The sequence below is a fragment of the Balearica regulorum genome, chromosome 12 (genome assembly GCF_011004875.1).
Source record: "Balearica regulorum gibbericeps isolate bBalReg1 chromosome 12, bBalReg1.pri, whole genome shotgun sequence".
NCBI lineage: Eukaryota > Metazoa > Chordata > Aves > Gruiformes > Gruidae > Balearica > Balearica regulorum.
The window spans coordinates 10,539,069-10,567,030 of record NC_046195.1 but is presented as its reverse complement, the minus strand read 5'-3'; the positions used below and the strand labels follow the sequence as shown (position 1 = coordinate 10,567,030).

At 39.1% G+C, this 27,962-nt stretch overlaps 1 protein-coding gene across 4 annotated transcripts; it reads left to right on the top strand.

The window, feature by feature from the left end:
- On the top strand, positions 1-27,962 carry SCG3 (secretogranin III). 4 transcript variants are annotated; one of them, XM_075764684.1, is made up of 12 exons: positions 6-662; positions 1,355-1,407; positions 1,983-2,028; positions 2,123-2,338; positions 3,400-3,542; positions 4,695-4,856; positions 5,159-5,336; positions 7,265-7,381; positions 18,837-18,923; positions 19,524-19,652; positions 22,187-22,255; positions 26,490-27,962. In XM_075764684.1, exons 1-12 carry the CDS (start codon positions 578-580, stop codon positions 26,606-26,608), a joined length of 1,404 nt encoding a protein of 467 aa, XP_075620799.1. In that variant the 5' UTR covers positions 6-577; the 3' UTR covers positions 26,609-27,962. The 4 variants fall into 4 exon arrangements, with proteins under 4 accessions (XP_075620801.1, XP_075620800.1, XP_075620799.1 ...); XM_075764683.1 differs by having other exon boundaries at positions 7-662; positions 22,187-22,267; XM_075764686.1 differs by lacking the exon at positions 18,837-18,923 and having other exon boundaries at positions 1-662.

Here is a 27,962-nt window from a genome sequence, read left to right as displayed (position 1 = left end):
GCAGTTAAGCTGCGGTGCGAGGGGGGGAAGGCCGCCCCACGCCGCCCCTCACCCGTGCATCCCCGGCGGCTGGCACAAACCTGCCCCCCCGCGCCCCGCCCGGCCCCTCTCTCCGAGGCGGCGGGGCAGCAGCGCGGCGGAGGCGGCGGTCCCGCTCCCCCGGGAGCAGGAAGGATGGGGCTGCGGCTGCCGGGGCCGCGGGAGCGGAGCGGGGCGCGCATGCTCCGCCGGCCGCGGCCCTCCCCCGTCTCCTCCCCCCCCCCCCCCGCCCGGGGCCGGCCGCGGGGACGGTCTCGACCATTTCTGCGGCCGCGGGGACGAGGGGCCGAGCACGCACGGCAGCGGCTTCCCCGAGCGCCGCGGCCGGCTCTGCTTGCGGCTTCAGCACCGCGGCGCTGGACAGCGCCCGCCGGGCAGCGGCTCCGCGGCGCTGAGCGCCGGCTGCGGCCGGGAGCGCGGAAGGGCGGCGCGGGCAGGAACCCCCGCGGGCAGGAACCCCCGCGGGCAGGAACCCCCGCGGGCAGCGGCCCCGTCCCGCAGCCAGGCTCGCCCTCCGAGGGGGCTGGGCAGCAGCAAGATGTTTCTCCAGCTGGCGGTCGCGGTGCAGGTGCTGTCGCTGCTGGCAAGCCGGGTGCATGGCTTCCCCAGACCCGGGGGCAAAGGTAAGTGCCTTCGTGAACACATTTGCTCCGTTTTCTCCCAGGCTGGGAAAGTTTTGCGGAGTATAGATACAGAACAGCAAAGAACTTTCGTTCCACTTGGCTAGAAGCAATTAGATCCTAAAGAAACAATATTCCCAATGGAAGACGCTGGATCACTGAAGCTGCAATCTAGTATTAAAAGGAAGAGGTAGGTGCTGATAGAGGGAAAAGCTCTGATTTTTTTTCAATCTTTTCCAAACAGTGTTTTCATCCGTTCTACAGCAGTTTCTGCACAAGTGTCTCTCGCTCCCTGTCTCCCCTGGTATTCTGGATGTAAGGGATTTTTAATCTCTTGGTTGTGCCAATCCGATTATTGCTATTTTAGTCAATCTCTTCCAGCATTTCTTCCCGAGTTTGTTTATGAGTTTTCTCATCAGAAAGGGTTTACTGAGTCTGTATCTCTATTTCTATTACATCTTTTGCAGAACCTCTCCCTCTGCCCCAAACAATCATGCTTTGTTTAAATGTTTGACTTTTTTATTGCATTCTCATTCTTCTAGGAACACTGAAATTTTTTTACAAGAACTAGCAGTTGGCATCGTATTTAAGACACCATGTTCTATGGGAGAAAACTATAAGAAAAAATGTGCTGTCTCTTTGTAGTCACATGCATCATATAACTGAGTATATATGTATGTGTTTGTTTATTCTAGATAAAGCCATACACAACAGACAATTAAGTGTAGAAAGACCTTTGGAGGAACAGGTAAGTGAAATAAAAAATATTTATGATGTTTTTTGGGTTTGGTATTCCCACAATATTTTGAGCATTCAGTTACCAGATCCATGAATATCCTAATGGCTTAACAAATGAATTAAAAATAGATTTGTCAGTAAATTCAATATTGATGGGGTTGGGTACAAAATAGTGTTTCAATAATTTTTAAAAACTGGCATATAGAGTTTTACTGTCCAGCATTGCAAAAGCAGGTCATTAGCTCCAACAGCTCTCTGGTGTGTCCTCCCTTGTTTTGACATCCTATGGGAATATAGCAGGAGCTTGGATTGAAGAAGGAAACTGTAACTTGCGTTTATCTTAAAACAGAAAGTCTATTGCAGCTTCTTGTAAAGTCTGGTTCTGATCAGAGGATGCAGTGGTACTGACAAAAAGTGCCAGCGCTTAATCACGTTCTACTTATTAAGGCAAACTTCTTACTAAGAGTGAAGATCAGGCATTAAGGCTTCTGCTGATATCGATAAATTAAGAAATCACACATTTAGTGTATTTATTCCTTCTGCCTGTTTGTTGTTTTGTTTGTTTGTTTTGGTTTTGTATATCAGATTGCTGAAGCTGAGGCAGACAAGAATAGGAAAACAGCTCCCACAGGTAAAACATCTTTCCTGATTTTATAGCAATATTCATAATGATATTCAAAGAGGTATAAGATTTTATGTCATGTGTGCATTGATATATTTTCCAGAAAATAAGCCAGAGTTCAGGAATTATTCCTTTGTTGATGACCTGAATCTGCTAAAATCAGTAGCAGAAAGAGAGAGGAATGAAAAGGAGAGGGAGTCAATTAGAAGCTCTTTGTATGAACAGCAACTGGCCATTGATGATGCAGACTCCACCAAGAACCGCAGGCTTGTGGATGACTATGACTCCACTAAAAGTGGGCTGGATTATAAATTCCAAGGTATTCTATAATCATTTTTCAGTGACTTTTAGGTTAGACTTCTCTTGCAAACTGATTGCAACCATGAATATTGTACTCACCACTAAACATGAGCTCTATTTCTTTCTGGAGTGCAATTTCAAATTTTTCCAGTTGTGGAAGCTTGTCGTATTACAATTGGATTTTGAAATACAATACAAAAGAATTGCTGTTGATTTTCACAATCTTCTTCCATGGAGGAAAATCCCACTGTGTAATTTGCATTATGGTTTTTTAGCAATTTAGATTTGATGGAAGGAAAATGGGACATATTTTTAAATGAAAATATATTTATTCTGGTTTGAAAGGAAGAAGCACTTTTATATAGAGCTAAATCACATATATTTGTTCCAAATGTTATGTGGAATGTTAGATAATTTTCCTCATCACAAAGCTAAAAGAAGTTACGAAAGGCCAAAGAATACTTGCCTTTACTGCAGGAGTAGTTAATTGACTTGTAGTTTAAGTGAATCCTCTGAGAGTTGTAAGCAGTGTTTAGCTCAGGATATTTTTAATTATATCAAAGTATGCTGATCACAGACCAAAGCTTACTCATCATATTCACTTTTCTATTGGTCATGATGATATTATTTGCCATAAGTAATGATTACATAATTAAAACTTCATTTCCTGAAATCCAAACAAGAAGATAGTATGCTGTTTGTCATGATCTGTTTTGATCTAAGTGGCTGTGCAATGAAAGTAGATACCAACAAGATGCATGTAAGTGGATATGTGAGCAGCGTTCTCTCATTCTTACACGTTTTTCTATAAACAGGAGAGTATACTCCTGACATTCACTTCTGCTCTTCCAAAAGAGCCAGGCAGAAAGACATTTTTCAGATGTGGAAAATGGACATGAAAACTTTTCATTGGGACTGATGTAATGGATTCCAAAGTGCGTATCAAAGTCTATTCCTAATGTGTCTAAAAAGCGCTGCTTTGTTCTGAAGCGAAAAAGATGTGGGCAGATATTTTTTACTAGATATCTAATCCAAATGAGTTAGGACAGTCAGCACACAGTGAAACTGTAATCCTTTTAGATGATCCAGATGGTCTTCATCAATTAGATGGCACTCCTTTGACTGCTGAAGACATTGTTCAAAAAATTGCTGCAAGAATTTATGAGGAAAATGATAGAGGAGTGTTTGACAAGATCGTTTCAAAACTTCTAAATCTGGGGCTGGTAAGTATCTTGTTAATACTTCATTTACCTGTTTTGTGGGTTGGTTTAATGCTCTTTTAAAAAACAGTTTGGATGAACATCGTGTCCAGCTAATAACGCTGACTTGAGTGAAAATGAATGGGATTCAGGCTCTGGGCAAGCTTCTTGGCTCATTTGGGCATATTGGTCTAGTTCTGCAATAACATTGTTGTTCCTGTGATGGTTTTGCAACAAAATAGGCCAAACTGCAGAATGTTTCTGATGCTGAGAAAACATTCACTGATTGTACTCCTCCTGTGTCTGCCCTCATTTTTCCTTTAATTTCTCCTTTGATTCTCATCGAGGTTTTTTCCTATTATCAATTTCTTCTGGATGTTTATGGGGAAAGGTCCTATCCACCTATTAATTATTGTCATCAGCAGACATATATCGATGCTGGTTAGTTAAAGATACATTTCTCATTGTTACTGATTTTTAGCAAGTCGGAGTTTGTCTCTGACCTCTGAACGTCTCGATGGTTTTAGTCATTGCACTATGGGATCCTTATATTTTAAAATACTAACCTTATCTTTTCTGCACTAGATTTTGCAATTAGATATTGCACACTGAATCCCACTGATTACAAAGGGAGCTGTGGGACAGCTGCATGGTAAAGTTCTCATTCAAGTGACAGCTGTTATGAAGCAAAGAGAAAACATTTTGATGGTGCCATAGAAAGCTATTTGCTTTTTCCCTTTCTGTATTACTGTATTCTGTTGTAGTTATTCAATTGTACATAGGTATGTTGCAGAATATACATATGCACACACACATATATACATATATGTACACCACACTTGCAGCTCCATCTTTCAAGCTGGACTCTGTTGCGTTAAGCCCTACATGGGTTTGTTTTCCTATTGGAGGCTATATGTGTGGATGAGCGGTTTTTATGTATACACACATATTTGATGTGTGTTTGTATGTGTGTATATATACATTTATATAAATATGGACATGTATATATGTCTGTATGTATACATGCAGTGAAGGTATTACACCTAATTTGGCTGTGCTCAGCTTTGAAGCAAACATATTTGAAGCAACCTGTTTACAAAGCTCAGGTTTTATATTGATGTTTAATCTAGGCAAAACACAATATTCTGTAAGTACTGTGCACAAATATTTTAACAGATCACAGAGAGTCAGGCCTATACCCTGGAAGATGAAGTGGCAGAGGTTTTACAACAGCTAATTGCAAATGAAGCAAAGGATCGTGAGAAGGAGTCTGAAGATTTTGATTACCCTCCAAGCAGAGCAGACAGTGATACAAAAGAAAAGCAACAGGAAAGAATGGTAATTTCTTAGATAATCATTTTGACTCACTTGCCAAAGGGTACAAGTAGACCAATACACTGCTTTGCTCTAGGGAATAATTAGTTCAATCTGGAAACTTAAGGTGTTCTTAAAGAAATTCCATCAGATATAAAAACAAATCACTATTTACTTTGAGGTTTGTGCCAGATCTCAAAATCAAACAACTTTGAGAAAATTAGGAAAATGTTGGCATAAGATTATGATGCTATTTATTGTTCTGTTAACTCTATCACCAAAAGCAATGTGCTTATAGATATTAATTTTTTATGTCTTTTGTGGAGACACCAAGCAAAGCTGATCAGGATAGTTTCATTAATGGAGAAATGGATGATACACTGGATAACACATGGTCATCATCTAATATCTTGGAAAGAAGAAACGAGCTGCCTTCTGAAGATAATTTCGAAGATCTCCAATATTTTCCAAACTTTTATGCACTATTAAAAAGTCTTAACTCAGGTGAGCTCATCATGTGTTTACAGAAATATTTAGGGGGAAAAAAAAAAAAGAAAATTAAGAGTCTCACTGTTTTCTCCTAGTCCTTTTCCTTCCCCACAGCAACCCTAGTTCCAAGAGGCCATGTGCTTTAAAAATGTTCTCTAAGATACATAGCAGAAACTAATTTGATCAGTGAGTATGGTAAAACATTGGGAGGAACGGCATCAGCACTGCAAACTGTGTGACCTAGATAGCCCTTCCCATTTGTGCTGTATGATTCAGGAGTCCTGAATTCTTTTCATTCCCGTAACGGCATGATGAAAAACTGGCAAATTGTTTTCTCCAGAGATCTTTCCAGTAACATCCTTGTCTTCTAAGCCAACAGACATACAAGTAAGCCACAGTAGAATCCTCGCAGTGATGGTACCAGTAAATGTGTCTGAGCCTCCCAGCCTTTTCACAAACCACAGGTTTGCTGTTTATTGCGATGAAAGCTCTGCACATCTCTTCCTATTCCGGTGCTAGACATCATTGCCTTCCAGTTATTGCAGGCAAAATTGTGGCACTTTGCCACAGCCCCTTTGTTATCACACTTTACCATACACCCACTTTCACTCTCTGCAGCCAGCATATCCTCTGTCCAGCACAGTTAGCAACAATTTATGCTGTAGATCCCTTTGTCCTGCAGGTGTATTAATCTTGCTTCAGACTGTCCCCATACACACCTCAGTGTAGAGCTAGAATGAAAAACCTGAGGGCACATTTTGCTCCAGTCCAATCTACAAACCTCATATTCTTCTTCCTGTTTTTTTTCATTATCCTGTGGTAGTTTTGCATGCTAGTTCTTCTGCTTTGTCTACTCAAAAAGCAGAAAGGCGTGTTGGGTTTAACAAGTTATCAAGCAAATAGAACTGGGTCCCATTGGCTGCACATCTCTGCCTTCTCTCCTGCTTTATGCTGTTCACCTGCCGGCTTGTATCAAGCTGGAGGAAAGGCGATTCAATTGCATCCTACAGCTGCGTGTTAAATTGCAGGCAGCAATAAAAAACCTGTTCAGCAGCTCTCCAAAGGGACTGGTCCTCTGCCAAGGCGGGGAGTATGTTTCTGACTGTCCCTGTCTGGCAGTGCTCCTGGCTCTGTTGGGTCCTTCAGTGACAACCTGGGGTGCAGGGAAGAGCTTGTGTCACTGCATGGTGGGGGAGTTTCATGCTGCTAATGCGGAAATAGCAGTAATATTGTTCAGCAGATAAACACAGTGGAAAAAGAAAGCTAAGAAGCAGCGATTGTGAATATAGTCAGAGATACGTACGGGCAAGAAAGATGGATTTTTATAATGAAAAATCATTGTTCGTTTCCTGTTCTGGAGTCATCATCCTCCCAACCATGTAATACTATGTTTTCCCAGTACCTGAGTCATGGTCTTCTGCACGGTAATGATCTCATTTGAGTCACTTCATATTTTTGTCATTGAACCCATGGATCTTGTGGGAGAAAGTATCTCTGAGCTATCTTCCTCATACAGAGCCAGACTGATCTACTAAGTTGTTCACAGACAAATACAAGAGAAAGATGGAGACTGTAGAAAACTCTGCCTATATCTGCCCTCTAACCAGCAATTTGAACTCTACCAAGTCACTTCATCTCAGTGTGTTTAGTGTTCTTATCTCTAAAATGGAATTAATACGATTTGCCTTCCATAACATAGACCTTCAAGTCAAAAAGTTATAAAGAAGAATCAAACCCTGAAGTTTTAAAGTATATTCAGATGTACTTTGCAGGAGCAGTTTAAAGGGAAACGTATATGAGTTCTCTTTGCTAATCCAGCACAGCACTTTCTTTTTACTGACTAGGTCATTTATTATGCATGAAGTTTGTGCAGAGTTTGCAGAACTGAATTTTTCTGAGTTGCCTGAAGTCTTTGACTAATTTTGCTTTATCCCTTCATGTAGAGACGGAGGCAAAAGAGAAAGAGACCTTGATAACTATCATGAAAACCCTGATAGATTTTGTGAAGATGATGGTTAAATATGGAACAATCACACCAGAAGAAGGAGTTTCCTATCTGGGTGAGAGTACATCCTTTATGCAACAGTGTTATTAATGCTATGTTCTTACTTTACCAACAGTCATAATTATATTGTCATCTTCCTTGCTCTTATGACTCCTGTTTTCGACTTGTTCATTCAAAATGTTAAAAGCTGTGCTTTATTATTCCACTTTCACATTTGATTTCAATGGCTTTATGTGAGGGGAAGATTAGTGTTTTGCTCAGTTACACTGAGGTGGATAAGGTACCTGCATTTTCCAAAAAGAATCCAGCACTTCAGCACCTTTAATCTGTTATGTGTAAGTAGCTAGAGTAGACGGGACCTAATGCTATGGTCTTCTACCAAGTAAAATGCCTTTCATCTATGAAAAGTGTTGCATCTTGGCACAGGAGTAGTTTTTGAAGCACTCATTTCTGGCTCCATTTTAGAGTCTGTGGCTATGCAGATTTTGCAAAATTGTTATAATTTCCTGGAGAGGGATTTTTTAACAGCCTGGTTTTGCTGTTTTGTTTTGCTTTGTTTTGTTTTCTCACACACCTCTCCTGGCTTTTACAAATTTTTTATATTAACTGTTTATAGCCTTTCTAGTTAAACAAGCAGAGCTACAGACGAAGGGTTTATCTGCATAATCTCTGCACAACTCTTTCGTTTTTCTGAAGTATTCTTGGTCTGGCTTAGCCAGAAAAGTTTTTGTTTACATCAGGGCAATTTCTCAGCTTAATAAATCAGCCTGTCACAGAGGTAGGACTGGCAATGATCTTTCATGAGTTCTGCTGGCTTGTTTGATAAGGGCCACTGCAGACACATGATTGATTGATGCAGCTGTAACTGTACAGATTGATTATCAATTACTTGGCTACCAGTGGATCATGATTCACATTCAGTGCGTGATTGCACTTCCTCTCTAAAGAATTCCTTATATCTCTGACCAAGATTATCCCTTTATTTTCTTTGAGAAGTCCTTGAATTTTGGAATATTTGGACAATTTATGCTACAGTTCAGCTCTTTATTTCTCTGGCTGCCTGTTCATTTAAAGAAAGGTGCACATAAAAAATGGTTGATTACAAGCACAGTGATTTCAGTGTATTTCTACAAATGAAGATAATATGGCTTGAGAAGATATTGCCCTCACTGATAGCGTTGTGCCAAAACTTAATAGGCTAAATTCATCCCTGATGCAAGACCATTCAGATAATGGAATTACACTAGGGATGCATTTTTGTCCAGCTAAAATTCAGGGCAGTTGTTCACATTGGCTTTACTTTGAGTAAATAAATAGTGTAACCCTGGAAACAAATTGCCGTGATGACATAGTACAGAGGGCAGGGATTAGGTTAAGAATTTCAGAGGTCTGATTTAGTCTGGATTTAAAGTAAGACTATCAACTGATGTTTCCAGACTCTGCCTTGCAAATGAGTGATTTATGCAGAGATGGATTTTGTACTCCATCAAAGCAACTCACTGTAGTGGAAAAAGCTTTCTCATAGGTCTCAAGTTGCTTCTGTGGTATTCTTTTTTTAGACTTGCTGTTGAGAAATGACTTCAAAGCTGACCTTCATTTATTGAGCTAATATTCTCAAATATTCAAGAATAGCAAGCACAGGAGAATCTTAGCTTCTTGCAGTATCCATAAGAATGGCAGCAGTTTCATTGTCACCTTTATTCAACTAAAAGTAACAACATAATATACATAGTAATACTGGAATAGGTATTGTGTTTCTTGGTGCAGTTTGGGTTAGGAGATTGATGCCTAGCTGTGTTTGTTTATAGCAGATAAAGGAATGAGTATGAATGTCCATCAGAGAGAAGAAACAATCAAAAAAATTGGCAGCTTTTAGTTGTTCCCTCAGTCCAAAATCAGTGAGCAGATCCCATGCTAGTCAGTGGAAAATACCTACTGGGTCTGCACAGATGGATGATATCCTTTCTCTGGTTTACTACAGTACGGAACTGCCTAAATTACTGTTCCCCACTCTGTGGCTGAAGCCATGCGTAAGCTATGTCCTCCCTGAATTATACATTCAAAATAATAAATCATTTACTGAATCAAATCACAAGCTTTTGTGCCGCTCACATGGACATAGAGACAGTGAATTTAAATGCATATACCAGTAACAGCTGGTTTGGGATTTGGAAACCACAGCATTATGTCATCATCATTGTATCCTACTCTAGGGGAAAGTATCTTGCTGCTGCAGTGAATGATGTTATTAGGTTTAGCTTTAAGTTACAAAGGATCTAGCTGCAGTGTGGTGCAAGAAAAACACACATGCACACTCCTACAAATGCAAGAAAGAGGAGGTTCATGTTTTAATACACATATTCAATATGCTAAATATAATCTGTAACACAGAGCCCAGAAAGCCAAAACCAATGTATTCATATATCTGAAAGAGGAAGAAAAGTACTGCCTACCTTTTACAGATATATATTCAGAAAATATAGCTCTGGAAGCATTAAGAAGAGGCTGTAACAAACTGATATAAAATGTGCATTCAGCTGAAATGCATCATATGCCCTGCTGGTGACAAAATGCTGCTATCTTCTATCACACTTTACTTTCTTAACTATGAATGTTGCATTTTCATGTACTGCGAGCAATTCTTCTGTAGAGTGAAAGCCTCATGCTATGTTTCTAGCCTGTTCAAAGGCTTTCAGAAACCTTTCTAGAAAACCTATCTGACCTCTGAAGATTGAAAGCTGCTTCAAAATCATTTTTGCAATTAAAAGAATGGACGAGCGTTGTTGGTACAGAAAGCATAAGGTAATCATATGACACAGGACCACAGTTGCACGGGTGGCTTGTGAGTTCGATCCAACTGTGGTATCCACTTACGCACCTACGGGCTGGTTGTCAGCATCCAGCAAATGCTGCCCAAACAGCTGAACTCTCCTTGTGTGCCCCAACCTGCCAGAGGCACAGGCTGTTGTCACTGAACAGGTTGAGTATTGGGAGGGACTTAGGACGCTTATTGAAACAATGCTTGCTGTTGGCTAGGGTGCAGTGACAGAGTGGAATGAAAGAGTTGGAATCCCTCCACATAATGACCAGCGGAAAGCAGCAAAAAGCTTTCAGAGAAGTTACAACTGATTCAGCATAAAATATTTCATTATTCATGGCATTCATACTGTTTCTGTTGCATAAGTAGCTGATACTGAATTTTACATGCAGAACTGAAAGGATTATACCCTTCACGGTGCTGAGTGCTTCAAGGGAAAAGGTGCTGTTTGAGCCAATAGTAAAGTTCACTTTGATTTCAGCAGAGCAGAATAAGGAATGCATTGCGTAGAAACTTGTACTGTTTGAATATTAGTTTGTGAGTAATATTTCACTTCATTCTCCTTCTCTCTGTTGAGTAGTGTCATGGTGGAACCTTCACTCTGATAGCTTTTCTGTCAAAGCCATCTATCACAGACCAGATAAATATTAAGGAAAACCTTCATCTACACCACACAAAGAAGAGGAATTTTCTGTGTGCTGAGTGACTTTTCCTGCATATGCCAGGCTATCTAGCTAATTTTAAAATGAAAGCATATCAGTCCACTAACATCCTGGTAAAAGCTCTATTTCTAGTAATTATGTAAAGTAAACTATAGTTTTGTGACACATTTATTTTATTAACATGTCAGCTTAGAAGCAGGAACAAATGGTTTCTGCCAGTTTGTTCAGATACATTTGTAAATCATCTGCCACTAATAAGAGCAAAATAATGAGTGATTTTTAGAACGATTCTAGGAAATATTTGTATTTAGAGCCTAGCGGACCATAACAAAACTAGAGCTTTCAGAGGTGATAGACAAATTCTTAAGAGGCACTAATGTGAATTCTTTTTACACGGTACATTGGTTATATTCTCCTGCTGTACGTACACTGCTTACAAGAGTAGATTTGTAGCAAATTTACCCATTGCCACCCTAACCAAATGAAAGTTGAGTTATCCAATGAACTATTCCCCTAGAAATGTAAATTAGTTACGTGCACATTGTATTCTTGTGTGGAGTTCTCATTTACTGACATATCGCACAAACTTTTGCCATCAATACTTCTCTGTCTCACAGATATGTAGAAGCTTCACCATGATACTGCATATAATGTGTATTTTATCAAATCTTATGATTGAGGTTGGTAATTTTGTTTTCAGTTTCTAAATCAGGGCTTCTGTATCTTCCACAACTGAACAATGTTGGAGAAGAGAAAGAGGTGAAGGAACAGGAAGAAAATTAAGTTTAAGCACTCTGTAGCTTTGCTCTTTCTGAGCACTTTCCGCCTCCCTGTAGTAGAGCATTTAGCTTACTGGAGCCACAGTGTACAACACACAGCCACAGCAGACTGGCTGGGGAGAACCCCCTCCCCTCCCTTTAATTAGGAGGGAAAATAGAGAAATTGCTCCGGCTCAGCAGTATGCAGTGTTTGAGTCACAGCTGCCTCCTTCCATAGACCAAACCAAAGCCACCTCTCACACCACCTCCCTTTGGCTCTGACTCACTGTCAGAATCCACACTCTCCCCCGTGACTGAGTAGGAGATTGTGTTGGTTAGAAATGGGCATGAACAGATGTCTCTGTTTACCTCTTCTACCTCCTCATCATTTGTTCTCCACAGACGATTGGGAAGAAGACCGAACTGCAGGACACACTAGCAATAGGGAGATGGATGGTTGGTTGGTGAGCTAGTGCCGAGATATACATACACTCATAAGTTTGGTCCTTCTTTAAAGTTATTGTTGGGATATTGTTTTACTATAATACTCTCTTTTAGACAGACTGAAGCTGCATGAAAAAAAAATCCCAGGGGAAATAGAAGAGGCAGAAAGTCCCGTATGTTGATTTTTAACATATCCCTGCCACTCCATGCTGAGGAGTATGGAAGAGTTGTTCTGCCTCTCACATTTATGCTCCGTACCCTCCACAGCTCCACTTCTGAGGAAGGCAAAGCTCTGCAATTTCCCTGGCACAGGCCAGTGCATAGTAGACACGATCTGTCCTTTTCTTGGGAGAGCAGGAATACTGTGACTAATCCCTGAAGTTCTCCTCAGCACAGATGCTGCAGGCCATAGGTCTGATCCCGGTATTTGTTCAGTTAGGCAAGAACAGGCACAGAGCCAAGAGTGTGAGGCGAAGAGCAGATCACAGCGCAGACTGGCATCATCTTTCCCTGCTCACTGTCTCCAGAAGCAGATGCTCCCTAATGCAGGCTGTGTGATTTGAAAGGGGTGAGAGAAGGTGTGGCTAAACCAGTGCCAGAGGCTGCAAGTGATGTATGAACAGTGTCATGTGGACTTCTTGTTCTTTCCTTCATTTTGACCTGGGAGATGAAGGGAAACTTCAATAGTTCATACAGGGAACTATTCATGCATACTACCTTCTTTTTCTTTTTTTAAGATACTTTTTTGCAAAGGGCTCTTTGTTGCTACTGTAGGTTTTCTTCTTAAACATTAAAATCTTTAATCAATTTTGCCTATCTGAATTTCCCTTTGGTGATTTTCCTTGCCTAGTATTACTTTATCATATGACTGAAGCATACAGCTGCCAGTGGGAGTTATTTAATTTCAGGCAGATCTCTTTTCTCTGCTATTTATTTTGTATCTGATGAACTAAGGTGACACAGATGCCAGTATACTGTATTATTCTTAGGAAGATCAAGAACTCTCATGTATCTAAAAAACAGAAGTTGGAACACCTCAGATGGGGGCAGTGGGCCTAATACTGAGGAGCAATGGTGGTGGTGTAAAGTATATGTGAATAGTTAAACCCAAGATGAATTTGCATGGAGGTAAGATAAAAGGATGTGGGGACAAAAAGTGTGCAAAGATCCCAGACAAGACTGGAATCTAGCAAGTATGTTGGTTGCTGAGCCCACTGCAACTTTACAGCTTTTCTTTCTGTAGCCTCATCTCATGCCTCATCCATGTCTGTCCCATGCTACTTCTGCATTTGCACAAACACATGAATGTTTTTTGGCCCCACTGCTTAGATCTTATCTCCCATTTTCCCCATTTAGATTCTCACTGCATAGAAAAAAAATGGGTAGCTATAGTGTGAAAAGTCTATGACAGCTAACCGCACAGTTCTTAAAAACCAGGACCGTTACACACTACAGTAAATGGGCATCACCTAGAGGTGACAATATGTGTGAGCACGTAGTATTTTCAGTATCCATAGGATCTAAATTTTCTCAGATATCTTTTTGGGAGACATCTAGTAGTTTTAGTATTACCAATTCTTTTTCCCACTACATTACATGACTATCAAATCATGTGTACAAGAACCAAAACGAATATATTACAGTTGATTCCTTTGCTTATCACTGTCTACCCTTTAAATTTGCAGCTATTTCTTGCAAATATATTGCCTCTTGTTCGGTTTCCCTTCACTGCCTCCTCTGTGGTTTCCCAGCTGGATCCTTTGTAAGAAATCGCCAGCTCCTCATAGTGTCTCTTTTGACAAGTATATTGCTTAGTCCCTGAAAATCTAGGCTTTGCATCCTACCAAGTGGTTTGTGTTTCTAAAGAAAGGAGGGCAATGCTTTTATTTTTTCTCACCGTATTTAATAGCTGCATAAACCACCACCCCGCCCCTTACTTTCTGAATTCAGTATCTCTCTGTTGACAGCTGAGCAGAGACCGTAAGTTATGATTTGAGATGATAATGTGGGTGTGGGGTAAAGAGGGTGTCGCTGAACTTTCAAAACTAAGCTCCATCCCACTCCTGCAGTAGAGGCGGCTGTGTGCTGCTTCAGTCCCCAACCGTTGTACTTATAAAGTGCACGCTATCAAAATATACTTAAAATGTGTGCGCAGGCCATGTAGCAGCCTCAGGATGGGAAACAGTTAGGAAAGGACTGCACCACACAGCTCTAGCAGACCTGGAGTAATGCACAGGAAATGCTTGTAGAATATTGAAAGGATAAATCTGAGAAATAGTCCATGAGGCAGGGAATTTAATAAGGACAATAAAGGAGACATGGTCAGAGCTTTGTTCACCTCAAAACACATCTATTTAATTGTGTTTTACTTTTTGAGTTGCTTTTAATCTGATTGCCAAGCGATGCTGCTGCTGTTTTTATTTCAAATCATTCTGACCATCTTGCCTGTAATCCATTTACAAGTGATACCACTACCTGGGGTTTGTCACCTGACACGTCATTCCTCGCGGCAGCGTTAGGCTTCAGACACACCATGATGACAAATCAGTCAAACAGGAAGATTCAAAAAGAAAATGCCATATCTTGACATGTAAGGCAGGGAGCTGGAAAGGAACAGGAGATTTGCGAGGCTGAGACCCATCTGTAATTCCACAATGGAGGGATTTCTCTTGTTCATCACAGTTTAAGCAGTTTATGTGACATAAGCATGATACATGTATGAGCTGACTAAAGGTTAAACTCTGCTTTTGGCTACATTGGTGAAAATCCAGTGGATGTTGACAGTTCTTGGACCTGCACTCATGTAAGCTAAAAGGAGAATTTAGCCAAAGAATTAATCAGGTATGCTATTCCCCACAGAACAGTCACAAGCAAATGCTGAGATATCCTGAGTTTTGTCAGAGATGGAAAAAGGCCTTGCAAACTCTTAAGGATCATCTGCTGCAGGAGACAGAAGAGCCCTGGGAGAACTGTGCTTTTTTAATGCCTGGAATATGTGCATCTCATAAAAGCAGTGATCAGCACAAAGCTTGCCAGCTGAAGCGGCTGTAGTGTGTGTGAACTCATTAAGTAAACTCATTTTTTAGCTATCGTTAAGATTGATTTCAGGTACCATGATAATCCCTTTTTCTCCTTTAATAAACACAGCCTTTCCATGCTATGTGAAAACAGAACAGCAAAGCAGCTCTTTCTGTGGAAGTTTAATGACATGAAATCTCAGCTTCAGTCAATTTGATGAGGATAGAATGTGATACTGCCTTCTGGGCACAAGACAATTATGCAGATGAAAAAACCCTTTGCAGGAAAACTTGCAAGAGTCCAGTGTGAATCTGTCGATCTATAGCCAAGGGTCCACTTCAGGCTTCCATTACCAAGTCCATTAAATACTTGGATGGGTACGTCAGTTTCTGCCTCTCTAATAAGAACAAAATAATTTCATTTGTCATATTTTTTTATGTAGTATTTTTTCCTGTGGATTTAAAGGGTGCTACTGCAGTGCATTCTCCCAGAGTAAAGAAAAGCATTCTGCTTTTATGCAATTCAGATTTTTGGATGCCTGACTCAAAGGACTTCAGAGTTTCAAAAGTGCTGGGAATTTGCATTTTCAGATGCAGTTAATAGGATCTATAACTGACGTCTCAAAATGCCTGCTCAAAATAGGAGCCCTCCTGCAGCATGAATGCTTCAGTGAGTCATCCCAGATCAAAGAGCGGGTTAGAAAGCAAGGCAAGGCAGAAACCAGATCTTCTGACTCCTGGTGTCTGGTTCGAGTGATGAGATTATACTGCTCCGCGGAAAGCCGGCTGCCAGAGGAGTGACCTATTTTACCAACGTAGGTCACTTCCATTAGCTCAGTAGTTATTGTTCTGTTGTTTTAATTAGTGCCATTTCAAATAAGTGGCCGGCTCTGTGGAAAGGTCAGTACCTTTCTGAACTCTTCCTCTGTAAAGATTACGTTGCTAGGGAAATGATACCGGAAAAGTAATCAATTCTTGTTAGACCTCCAAATACGACATGCAGTTGCTTAGCTGCTGGCCAGGCACATCTCAGTTCAGGAGATGACTCACTCCATCAGTGTAACCCAGAGCAAACATTGTTCAGCCCCGGCCTCGCCACATATGACAAGTACAAACATGTTTTGAAACAACACCAGCTGTTTAAGATGTTAATTCTGCAGGGGAAAAAGGGCAATAAATCCTGTTCAAGAAGAACTGGGATTCTCTGGTAACATTCTCTTTATGATATGTATGTAGGTACACCAGATAATCCCCATAACCATGAACAGGCTTACGTAGTTAACTCCTCTCTGTCACACAGAAAATACAGCTGCTGATGAAATCTTGAGATTCATGTCGGTGTGCCATCTGGCTAGCAAGACGGCTTCAATATTTCTCCTGTAAAATATAGTCCTTATTAAAAGGCCTGTCATATAAACTTCTCCATATTATTAGAGACAAAATAAAGCTTTGAAAATGGAATAGAGTCGTCATCATATTCAGGCTGGCTTTAGTGGCAAAGCTTGGATCATTAGTGGTCAACATCATTGCCATGTTATACTTCATGTACAGAAGGAGCCGTTCAATGCATATGGCTGGAAAGCAATGCATATTACCATGGTGCTGTACTTGACAAAGTAGCAATAAATATTGGTTATTACTCATATATTGAGCTCCAATGAAATTGTTAGCCAAATGAAAAGACTCAGAGCAACTGGAGAATTCCTGATGGGATTTATAGAAGTAACCAAATAATGGAGACGTTTAAATCCTGTTGCCTTCAGTAGCGCATGCCGTTTGTGGATGTGCGTACAACTTTTAAACACTACAGTCTACCAACGTAACAAAAACATTTGGAAATATTATCAGGATGCAGACATTTAAATCTAAAGATGTCTAAGCGAGTTATAGCTCCATCTTTTTATTTTCTGCTCGTACAAGCTTACTGCAGCGGTGCCTAAATGCAGACACAGAACACGAAAGGCACTTACGAATCAATGCACTTACCTATGTGTGGCATTTTAAACATTTAAATACTCCTTTTTATTTTAAGATACTAAGTTTACACTTAAAATTAAGCCTAATTTAATAGATTCTGCTGGATTAAGGTCTAAAATCAGCAACATTTTTGCATTTGCATGAATTAGTGACAGAGAATAATCTATTCACTTGAATTTACAAAGGGTTTTTAAGTTCTTAGCTGTATAATCTTCTCCTAAAAACCTTGTCTCTTGCAACAGAGAAGTCCTTATATTTCTACTGGAATACTAGGATGGTACTGATTCAGGATAGAAAATAGTATCTTAAGCTGAGCTGAAAGGAATGTTTACAGACCTTTCAATAAGCTTTGGATCAAGTGATTAGTGAGGCATCAATACCACCACTATAATTCTGGCTTGGTTTTTTTCTTCATCAGTATGTCTGATCCAGCTTGTAACCCAGCTCAGACCTGTTCAGTTTAGGGCGTACAGCACATTAAAAGGATATTTACCAAATTAAGATAGTTTTCATAAAAAACCCTAATGTGATGTAGAATTGACAGGGTGCAATCAGGCAAGGTGCTAACAAAAACCGCTTACATTTTAGTTTTATGTAAATAACAAAATATAGAGGACTCAGGCAGACAGGATTATGTGATTTCTCATCAGATGGCAGGCAGAATTGCTTATGGTGATCTGCCATGAAGAGAAATGTGCTTGCTAAGAACTAATCTTTAGCTTTCAGTGCTGAGTATCTCTCTGATAGAAAAAGATGCTCCCAACTGGCGGATAAAATGTTGGCCTTACACAGAAGATGTGATCTAAAATATTTACTAGCCCTGTAATCTCTATTCTGCCACAGTTACCACATCTCATACTGAGTACTGTTTATATAAAGGGAATATTGACAATTCAAAACAAAGTCCCTCAAAAATAGCCCACCAACTTTTTTTGGGGTCCATGTTTAAATGAATTTTTTAAAAAAAACTGATAAAAGGAAAGAAAATTCCACACCATGCCCATCATATGACTGAGGAAATAAGGCTGATTGTATGATGATCTGTATTTGTGAATATCTATTAAATGTTGTGTTTTTTCCCACATAAGCATACAATGTTTATATCTGAAACATCCATTTTGATGAAAAGGTGCTTTTACTTTCAAAATAGAGGAGTTCAGCACTGAAATTTGCATAGAAAAACATTTTCTAGACTTCTAGAGCTGTATACATGGCCACAGCTGTCTACTGGGTTTTCAGGCAAACGCTTGACCTCAGCAATTTGAAAAAATATTTGTTTTAATCAGTTCAATTTACATATTTATTTCATCTCAATATAATTTAAAACCTTTTGCTAGACTTCTTTTGCAATGAAACCATATAAAATCCAGACAGATAAGCAGTTTGGAATAATATTTTCCCACCAGGATAAAGCACATATTTCATACTTTGGTATGCTTTGTGAAGTTTAATTAAACCCTTTCACTGCTTTCATCAGAATAATTTGCTACAGACAGTTATCTATATTTTGTGACTTATGTGATTTAAATAATTAGAATATATATGCACACATTTACTGTCTTTTTGAATATTGTTTTGATTTGGTACACCTATTGTCATGATTTATTTGTTCTTTTTTTTAATACCTTCCAACCCAAACCATTCTATGATTCTATGATTTGTTTGTTCTTTTAGTGTTGGCTCTGCATTACTTCTGCAGAGGCAAGGATGGAGACTGTTCTTTTAGATTTCTACTTACCATTCAAACTGGTGTTGCTGAGAATATAGTATAGAATCTGCATCGTATCTGTTGATGAATAACTGGGGTTTGGTTTTGGTTTGCCTTGATTTCTAGAAAACCTAGATACAATGATAGCTGAGCAGACAAAGAAGAAGCTTGAGAACCCTTCCATTAAAACCAGAACAAATCTACCACCAGCAGGTACTTATTCTACAATTTTGTCTCCTGGAATAACACATTTTTTAACCTATTCAGTTAAAAGCCTGCTAATTGCTTTAGAAGCCAGACTGCTAGTTAAAGATACAGTCCCTCAAGGACCTGTAGCCACAGCTTGGATGTCTAAACACATAACAAGAGAGGAATTTTTACTTAGTTGTCCAGTCTTTGAGAAGTATATTCACATCCTTCAGTGGAGTCCAGACGTTACACATATACAAAAGCAAGTGGTATTAATGCTTGTTAAGACTTAATAAAAAACCCATTCTTTGTCAACTTTGGATCTAGTGAATGCAAATTTCCTGTCATTTTTCTCTGCACAAAGGAATGTGCCTTTATGAACTACATATTATTGCATTTTAGTCACCTGTATTCGGCTACTGTTTGTAAGAGCAGAAACAGGCATTCCTGTTTCCAGACATCTGGGGTAGAGATGACTTCAGAAACCTCTTCAAGTCAGACTCCAGTGAGGTTCTTCCTCAATCATCAGTCAAAATGTTTTACTTCCTAAAGATCATATTGATGTGATTTAGACGTGCTTTTGGTACTTTTGATACAAAATTGCTCTTATTGTTATTTCTTTAGACAAGAGTAGTGAAGAAGCAGACAGTACAAAGGAAGAAGCAGCTAAAATGGAAAAGGAATACGAAATCTCAAAGGATTCTACAAAAAATGAAGAACAAAATGCAGCAGGGAACAGTGAAGAGCCCAGAGGTACAAAATAGCCGTGGCTTTTCCTACATGTGTACTCTCCAAGTGATCGGAATCTTTTCCTATCTTTGATACTGTTTTTCCATTGTGTTAGCATAAATATCTCCAGTTTATAGTTGCTGGGAGTCAGCGCACAAGAGCTTGATTCGGAAGTGTAATTATTTGCTTACTTTTAAATATATGAAACTGTATCCCTTGCTGAGTAAGGCCATAATCTTTCACAGAATTCAGAGCTCCTTTTGAGAGCAATATGAAATGCATTTTGACACAGTAGTGCAGAGAGATTTTGCTTCTTTGCATCTCTGGCTTTTCAGTGAAATCGGATCATCAGGATATTCAATATTCTGAGTGAGCCCATTGATTTCTGTAGTTTGTGTTAGAACAAGCTGGTACTGAAAGGTATTGAAAAGTTCTGCAAAGAGAAAGAATTTGCATTACTCACTGCCAGAGGTTAAGGGTCAGCAGCAATTAGCCTGCATAACTTTGACAACTTATTACATCTCAAACCTAGCACAGTTGTACTTTTATTATCCTAGTTGTCTCAGCATGGTACATAACGCCACGTGCCATGCTACGTTAGACTGTACTAGCTGAAGTTGCTCTGTCTGTAGGGTACAAGTCAGCTGCTAGATCTCAAAACACATCTGCAGAGGACAGTGTTCCTCCTTACACTATACTTCAGAGCCTGTGTCCCAAAGACAAGCACTGCTAAGCTTTTAGCTAATCTTGTATAACCAAGCATTTCTGTGATGTCCAGCACAGCTCTCCAATATTTAAATACAACTTTTTGTCTCTCTCAGCTTGTACTAGAAGTAAATCTTAGAAGTGGTCAGCATATAAACTTGTAAGACAAGAGGGGGTTCATTCTAGGTCTGCATGTGGATGAAAAACTTACTGAGGGGAAGGACAGTTGGACAAATTATTTTGGCAAGTGATGTTTACGATATAGTGCTTCAGGCTCAGCCACGTCTTTTGACTGAGTGACTAGTATAGTCTAGCTGCATATCCAGAGTAAGTTCTCCCTGCTGCGGTCAAAATACTCCTTCTTCATCAGCAATTTCTTGACTAGACTTGATGGACTTTCTTAGGAGGTGATGTATAGACAGTCAATTTGTCAATAATGAATGCTGAACTTCTGAAGGAGGATGTTTTTTGGGGCAGAAACCTTTCAGTGGGTTCTTACTGCTAAGGATTTAGCATAATCATCCATGTTCTCTAGTCAGTTGGTTTTAAAACATTGCTTATAATCTAGTTTGCAGTGATGCTGTTTTATGCTCGTACTCTTTTGGATGCATGTGTTTGCACTGCAAAATGCTTGGCAATGAATTGCGTAGTCAAGGCTACAGTAGATTGTAGTTCATTGGCCACCTGGTTCAGTCCTGTGGCACTGCAGACATATAAGCTATTAGCCACTCACAGATAGAAGGTGGCACTTTTCCCAGCAGTGGTTATTTGAGCAAAGAAGAGGAAAATAGCTCAAGATGGCTGTCTAATTTCACAGTAAAGAAAAATTGTCTCAGTACCCGTGGGAAGTGATGAATAACATATTTCACTTGTCTATGGAAGATTTGTCAGTTCAGTTTGGTTCAGGTTATTTTCCTTTACCTTCAGAAAAACGTTTGGCCCAATAGCTTTTTAGAAATTTAAATTGGATCCGTATTTAGTTCTTTGTCTGATCATGCAATGCCCTTTGCTCTTTCACAGAGTAACTTACTATAAAGCTAACTCTGCACTCCCAGCTCAAAAATGACTGTATATCTAATACTGTATCCACTTACTAATGGGACCAGACATGCATAGTTGGCAGTAGCAGCCTTCTACATGCTAATCACACTAGGGGTTTTTTTCCTGACAAATGTAAGAACACTACATCAATAGAGCTCCAGCCAAGTTAAGAATTCAAAATCCATTAGCTGGAATATTTCCTTAGGGGCCTTATTAGGTAATCCTTGAACTAATTCTGTCCTGTGTGCTTCCTGCTCCAAAAATAGCCATCACTTTAAATTTTCAGCTATAACAAGGAGTTATCATGGTAATTTTAATATATCCTTTTTCTCAGTAAATGTAAGTAGCTGTATTTCAGCTTTTCTTTCCAAAATATCACAATCTTAGATTTGCTGTATGCTGTTAGCACTACTGAATGGAGGAGTTTTCTAACACATTGTATATGAGATACTCAAAGCTCTCAGTCTTATTTAAGTCATTCCTAGCTTCATCTTTGCTGAACAATTATTATGATCAAAAGGCTACAAGTTGCCTTTAATCCACATATGCAGTATCTGTGGATACCACCAAAAGTTATGTATACAGATCAAAAAAGCCATGATCCTAAGTTTGTGGATGACTAATCTTGCACAGACAAAACCTGCTGGCCATCTGTGGGAATTTTGCCTGACTAAAGTTGACAGGACTGAGCTTTTAAACAGAAACTAAGAATAGTTTTAATCTGCCTTTGCTGTGACCAACTTCACTCAGTTAAGCAAGCTGCATCAATCATTGGTGCAAGTGCCTGATTTCTCTCTCATCCTTTCCTCTAGGGAAAGCTGAGGCGTATTTGGAAGCAATCAGGAAGAACATAGAATGGCTAAAAAGCCACAACAAACAAGGTAACAAAGAAGGTATGAAGTAAAAAGCCTTGACATTGGGGTGGGCACCATATATATTACAAAGTGTGTAATTTAAATTGTGTTGTATAACTTAGCATTGTAAGTTAAACAATAGTAATGTGAAACTGCGCTTGTCTAGATTATAGTGATAATTAGGGATGTTAGAGTTAAATAATACAGGTCATGTAAAAGTTAAATCAGTGAATAAAAATAGTAAACTAAGGCAAATTCATGTAAACTGGCTCAAACAGCCGTTGGCCACAGCCACACAGTGATTTAACTAACCTAGCTAGAGGTTAGTCTTGAGCTGTCCAGATAGTCACGGTGGTCTGCCTGTCACCCGGTAACAGTATGTCAATTTTGTCCAGTGCTTCATGTCTTAGTTCAACGTGTTAATCATAATGATTTTATACATGAGGTAAATGTATTTTAAATGTCTGGCTGTGCCTAGAAAAGCTCAATGCATCTGGCTAGCACTGCGCATGCCATCACAAATAGCAATGAGTTTTGTTTCATAACCATAAATAGTTAAGATACAAACTTCTGTCACTAGCAGTGTAGTATACTGGATTACAGCCCAAATCAACTCTAATGACTTGTAGCACTCACATGCAAAGCTGCGTAGAAGGGGAGCAGTGACCGAAGCAGCTGCACGGGGTATGCTCACCAGCTGCCCCACGGCTTGACTCTTCCTCGGAGGCAGGGCTGTATGAGAGCTGGAGGGAGGGAGCTAACAGCAGCAGGATTTCTAGCTTATTTTTCATAGATCTTTATTTATCTGTATCATGTTTGCCCTCAAGTTCTTACATAAAGCCAGCCTCCTCTCCCTTCTCTCTGGCATTGCTGGGGTTTCTGCTGTCACTCGCTCTGGTTCCTAGCCAAGGGATCCGTCCCTGGGGTATGACTGGTGCCTGGCAAGAAGGATCCTTCTTGCATCAGCCAAGCAGAGGGGGATCTGAGATGAGATTAGCCCTGGGCAGTCTAGTCACCCTCTCTGTGAGTTGAAGTGCATATGAATTACGTTTCAGAGATGAGTGCACGCCTGCAGCCCAACACTTTCATTTTCCTATATAGAAACTCCGTAATAGGAAGGATTTTTTTCTTTTATTTTTTCCCTCTTAAAATCATTTCCACACAATAGCAGCAATGCCAGTTAGCAACAGACGCACATATTTGCTCAAGAGTTTTCTTGTCAATTCCAATAAATGTTTCTGTTTATTGGTGTACTCATTATAGTAATTACATCTCAGTCATGTATGATTATTTCTCTGTATCACGCATACTGCCCGGGCAGCCCTTCACTCCTCGTCATAGTAACCTTTCCTCTGCACTACTGCAGTCTGAAATTGGCTGTGGCTGCAGATCAACAGCATGTTATCTGCCTGTGGATGCATTAAGATGTACACATTCTGCGTAGATGGATTTTCATTTGCACTAAAATGTCTTTATTGTCCTCTAGCAATGGAAATGGGCCTTAAAGTTAGTGTAAGTTACAACAAAATTAGAATCATGTTCTTACACTTCTGATACATTATCTTTATTCTGCCTTTCTATACTTTTTATTTTTGTAAAATGCTAATTCAGTTCTCTTGGGATGATGTTAAAGGAAGTGCAGTCAGGGTGAGCTTATCTAACCGTGAATGCATTGCGCTGTGTTTCTTCAGTACAAGATTAGGTGTTATTGATGTGCTCATCAATCATTTCTCCACTTCAGCTAGCACCTGGGAGCTAGTGGAAAAGTGATTCACAGAGTAATTTGTGCATTAAAATGGCCAGTCTTTTCCACCCCTGTTCATGGATTGGTTTACTCACTGAATATACTTGAGGAGGTTTAGGTTTTCTTCAGGCATACGTTTGTAGATGCTTAACTTTGCATGAATTTCAATAGAAATTATTATTCATTCAATGACTAATGACCCTGGAAATGTTAATTTGCATTTTCCCAGTATAAAAGTATCAGTTGTCTATTAAGAAGGCAAGGAAACTTGAGTGGTCTGGATGATATAAAGAGAAACATGCCAAAAGCCTAGATTTTGGCCTGTTTGGTTTTGTGTCCAAAGTTTGTTTTGCATATACATGATATATAGGCTCTGTAGGCCTATCCTTAGTATCCCCCAGACCTGGCTTGATCTTTGAAACCAATGCTTTTTAAGAACAGCTCCTCTCCTGTGTAAATTAACATCGCTCCCACCAGCAGACATCGCAAAATACTTGGATAGTTTATAGTTTCATAACACTGACAGTAGCCATTTAGGAATGAAAGTAAATTCTGTAATTAATTGCAATGGCAAATGGCTTGATTTGAATATGCAAGTAAGACCCCACTTCATTTACAGCATTACAGCATTTACAGCATTACATTCTTCGCAGCAGAATGTAACGCTGTAGCTGTTGCGGGGAATATAAACCAAAACTGATTTTTCTAATTACTTGCCCAAATTAATAGGTTGTGAATAAGTATTAGAAATTAACAGTTATCGATTTCTAGAAAAAAAAAAATCAAATTAACTTGCCATGAGATATACAAATTAGCCAGAACTGTATGGTATCTTAATGGTTGTAATCTCATACAGAATGTTTATTAATTAAACTTTCACATCTCCACACAATGATCTTAGAGTTGTAAATACTATTCTAGAAGAAAAATAAGCTCAGGAATTTTAATGTGAATACTCTGGATAGTATATTAATTTAGTATTTGTTGTTCCATTAATTTCCATTCCAAGGTATCTTTCCCTAGAGACTCTCATTCTGTCACCATGAATGAAATCTCACAACCTTATTATTAACCTGCTAGGTACTGTTTGTCCCTATTACTCAGATAAGATGGAGAGACAAACAGGTTACATTCTCTTAAGCAATGCTGGTACCAGACCAGACATGAAATCCAGGCCTCAGTACAGCACTCCTATTAACTCGGATATGCAGAGGACACCTCTGTGGGAGTGGGGAGTTTTGAATATCAATTTTCTGTACTACTTACTTGAAATTGCCTTATACTGTTATAAAAATAATTGCACAGCATTAATTTGCTTCTTAATATCTTTCTATTTCTATCCAATTTTGGCCAGTCAACCATAAAAAGACAGCAAGTCATTATTGTCTGTTTTGTTGAGAATGCACAGTTCGAAAGAAGGTCCTTCTGCTTATTGCTGTATGATGATAACATAGGAGTACTTTACAAAATCAGTAGTAATATATTCTGAATGTTGGGTCTGTGGAATAAGTAATTTATACTGAAAAAATCAGGATCTATCTGTTTTTGTGAAATACTAATTCATTTAACTTAGTATGAACCCTTAAGACACTGATGTTTTCCAGACTACTAACTCGTGATTCTAACAACTTTAATTCTTTCGTTTGAATCCATGACAGTTGTGAAAATAATAGGGTTTTAACAACAACTTTACATTTTATGCAGCAGATTATGTACCTGAAACTTGTATTGTGTTTATGTTTGAATATACTGGATCTGTTGCCAGAGTTATGAGTACACAGTAGGTTACCTTTTTATGGTATTTGAAAGATTGTTCTACAGCAGGATGCTTTTCCAGCATAGGAAAAGTCTATTTAAGGCATATGGCGTGAATCATGCTGCGTAGATGCAGCCGTTGATCAGAAAAGGAGAAAGGATCTTTCAGCACTGTATTGCAGATCGACATACAAAGATTGTCAAAGACTACTTTGACACTAACGCTGTTATAAAGGCTACTCACTGCAGTGTTTTTCAAGTCAGGATAGTATGTTTTGTATCAAGGTAAATAATTGTATTATTTTGATTTATTTGCAGGAAGTTGCTTTCTTGAATTTTCACTACAGATGTTTGTAGTAAATGGTAATTTTACTGGGATTTCAATAGAAAACAGTCAATTTAATTCTTTCGTTTGAATCCATGACAGTTGTGAAAATAACAGGGTTTTAACAACAACTTTTCCGTGCAGACTAGGACATCAAATCTCTGGACCAGAAAATATTCTTACTTTAGTATTTGCCAGCAAGCAATCAAGAGCAAGAGATGACTATTCTTCTGGAATAGTAAACGGACCGTGACATGTAAAAAGACTTTGTGCAGGTGTTACTTTTTTAAAGTTGTTTTTGCAGGTTGCACTTGTAGTGAGTTCCCTTCATGTTGGATGAAGTGCGTTTGTTGGATAAACTTTACAATGACATTGTTTCTTAGGTGAAGCAGTATAATGGCAATGACTCATTGTGCAAATGAATTCTTATTTTTCAGACTATGATCTTTCAAAGCTGAGAGATTTCATTGATCAGCAAGCTGATGCTTACGTGGACAAGGGCATCCTGGACAAGGAAGAGGCTGATGTTATTAAACGCATATATGGCAGCCTGTAAAAAGCTAGTGGCTGCCAAACACGTAGAAAATTAGTTTAGCTTCCCCCACTCCCGGCTCAATGACTTACGGTCGGTTATTTTGAGGATATCATTAGAAATGCTCTGTTTACATTGTACTGACAACTTTCTAGGCAGAAATGAAGAGCTGTAGTGCTCCATACACTGACTGCATACTGTATTTTCCTACACTCACAAATCAACCCGTAACGCCAAATTCTGACACTGAATCTCTATTTGACAGGGTAAATATTTATGTAATGTTCTCTTTGATTTATTATTTGTATTTGGTTTACTTTTGTAGATGAACCAATCATTTCTGATGGAAAGTTCTTCTAATGCTACATCTTTTTGCTCTCACTCCACTAGCTTTCTATAGATCCAACTATGTAAAGGGCATTATTAGAAAATAGTTCATAGTTCTCTAAATAAAATATTTGAAAATAATTTACCTATTGAAGTTTTCATTAATCTTAATATGATTTTATATCCAGAAATCTTGTTTTAAATCCTAATACCTGGGGGGGTTTTTGACCCTTTTTTATTTCTTTATGTAGTATTCTATAACTTGGACTATAGTGTCCTTAGCTGACTGATACATCTTTGACACTACAACTGCTTTTCATATTGCAGAGCTCTATTCTCCCCATTGTTGCTTCATTCAGCATGTATAAACATTCTTTTTGGTGCACCATTTGATGATTGTGCATGCATAATTTGTTGAATTCCTGATGTGAGTAGCCTGATAACAAGTGTAAATAGCCATTACTTTCTTTAAAGGAAAAAAAAAAAAAAAAAGAAAGCAATTCAAGTAGTTTTCCATGGGAATGGGAGTTTGCAACTAGAGATGTTTTTAGGAACACGGGCCCTGCTTCTCAGAAAGACTTAACTTAAAGAACCTAGCATATCTCAGCATCCCCGAATATCAAGGCTGTAGTGTGTTTACTGACTTCTGATCTGTGTTGAGCAGTGTTATTTTGGAAAACTATTTTTGGGGCATATATATGCTATCATTAGCCAAGAATTTGGTACCTCCTAAAGAGTGAAAAAAGGAAAACAAAAATGTCACACTCATTCTTCTTCCTCAACTTACAGAGTTTTCGAAGAATGGTTTATGAAATCTTTTATATTTAAGTGAATTGATAATTTTATCTATTAAGAACTCATGAAGCAAGATCAGTTGTAAAGAAGTTTTTAGAAAAGTAAATTTTAAACTGAGTTCCGTAAGGCAGAAGTCCTGAGACTTATCCCCTGCAGCAGCCATTTGTCTAAATAAACTCCAGGAAAGCCCTTTCTCTTTCTTTACAGGTTCTTCATTGCTAATTGCGGTTATCCCTCCTCTGATATTTTTTTTCTT

Bases quoted from the DNA above. Each gene is read 5' to 3' on its own strand.
- SCG3 (XM_075764683.1), top strand. From the start codon at position 578: ATGTTTCTCCAGCTGGCGGTCGCGGTGCAGGTGCTGTCGCTGCTGGCA. The intron at 4,857-5,158 runs GTAATTTCTTAG...TCTTTTGTGGAG, and splicing joins AAAAGCAACAGGAAAGAATG to ACACCAAGCAAAGCTGATCA. The intron at 7,382-18,836 runs GTGAGAGTACAT...CTTGATTTCTAG, and splicing joins AGAAGGAGTTTCCTATCTGG to AAAACCTAGATACAATGATA.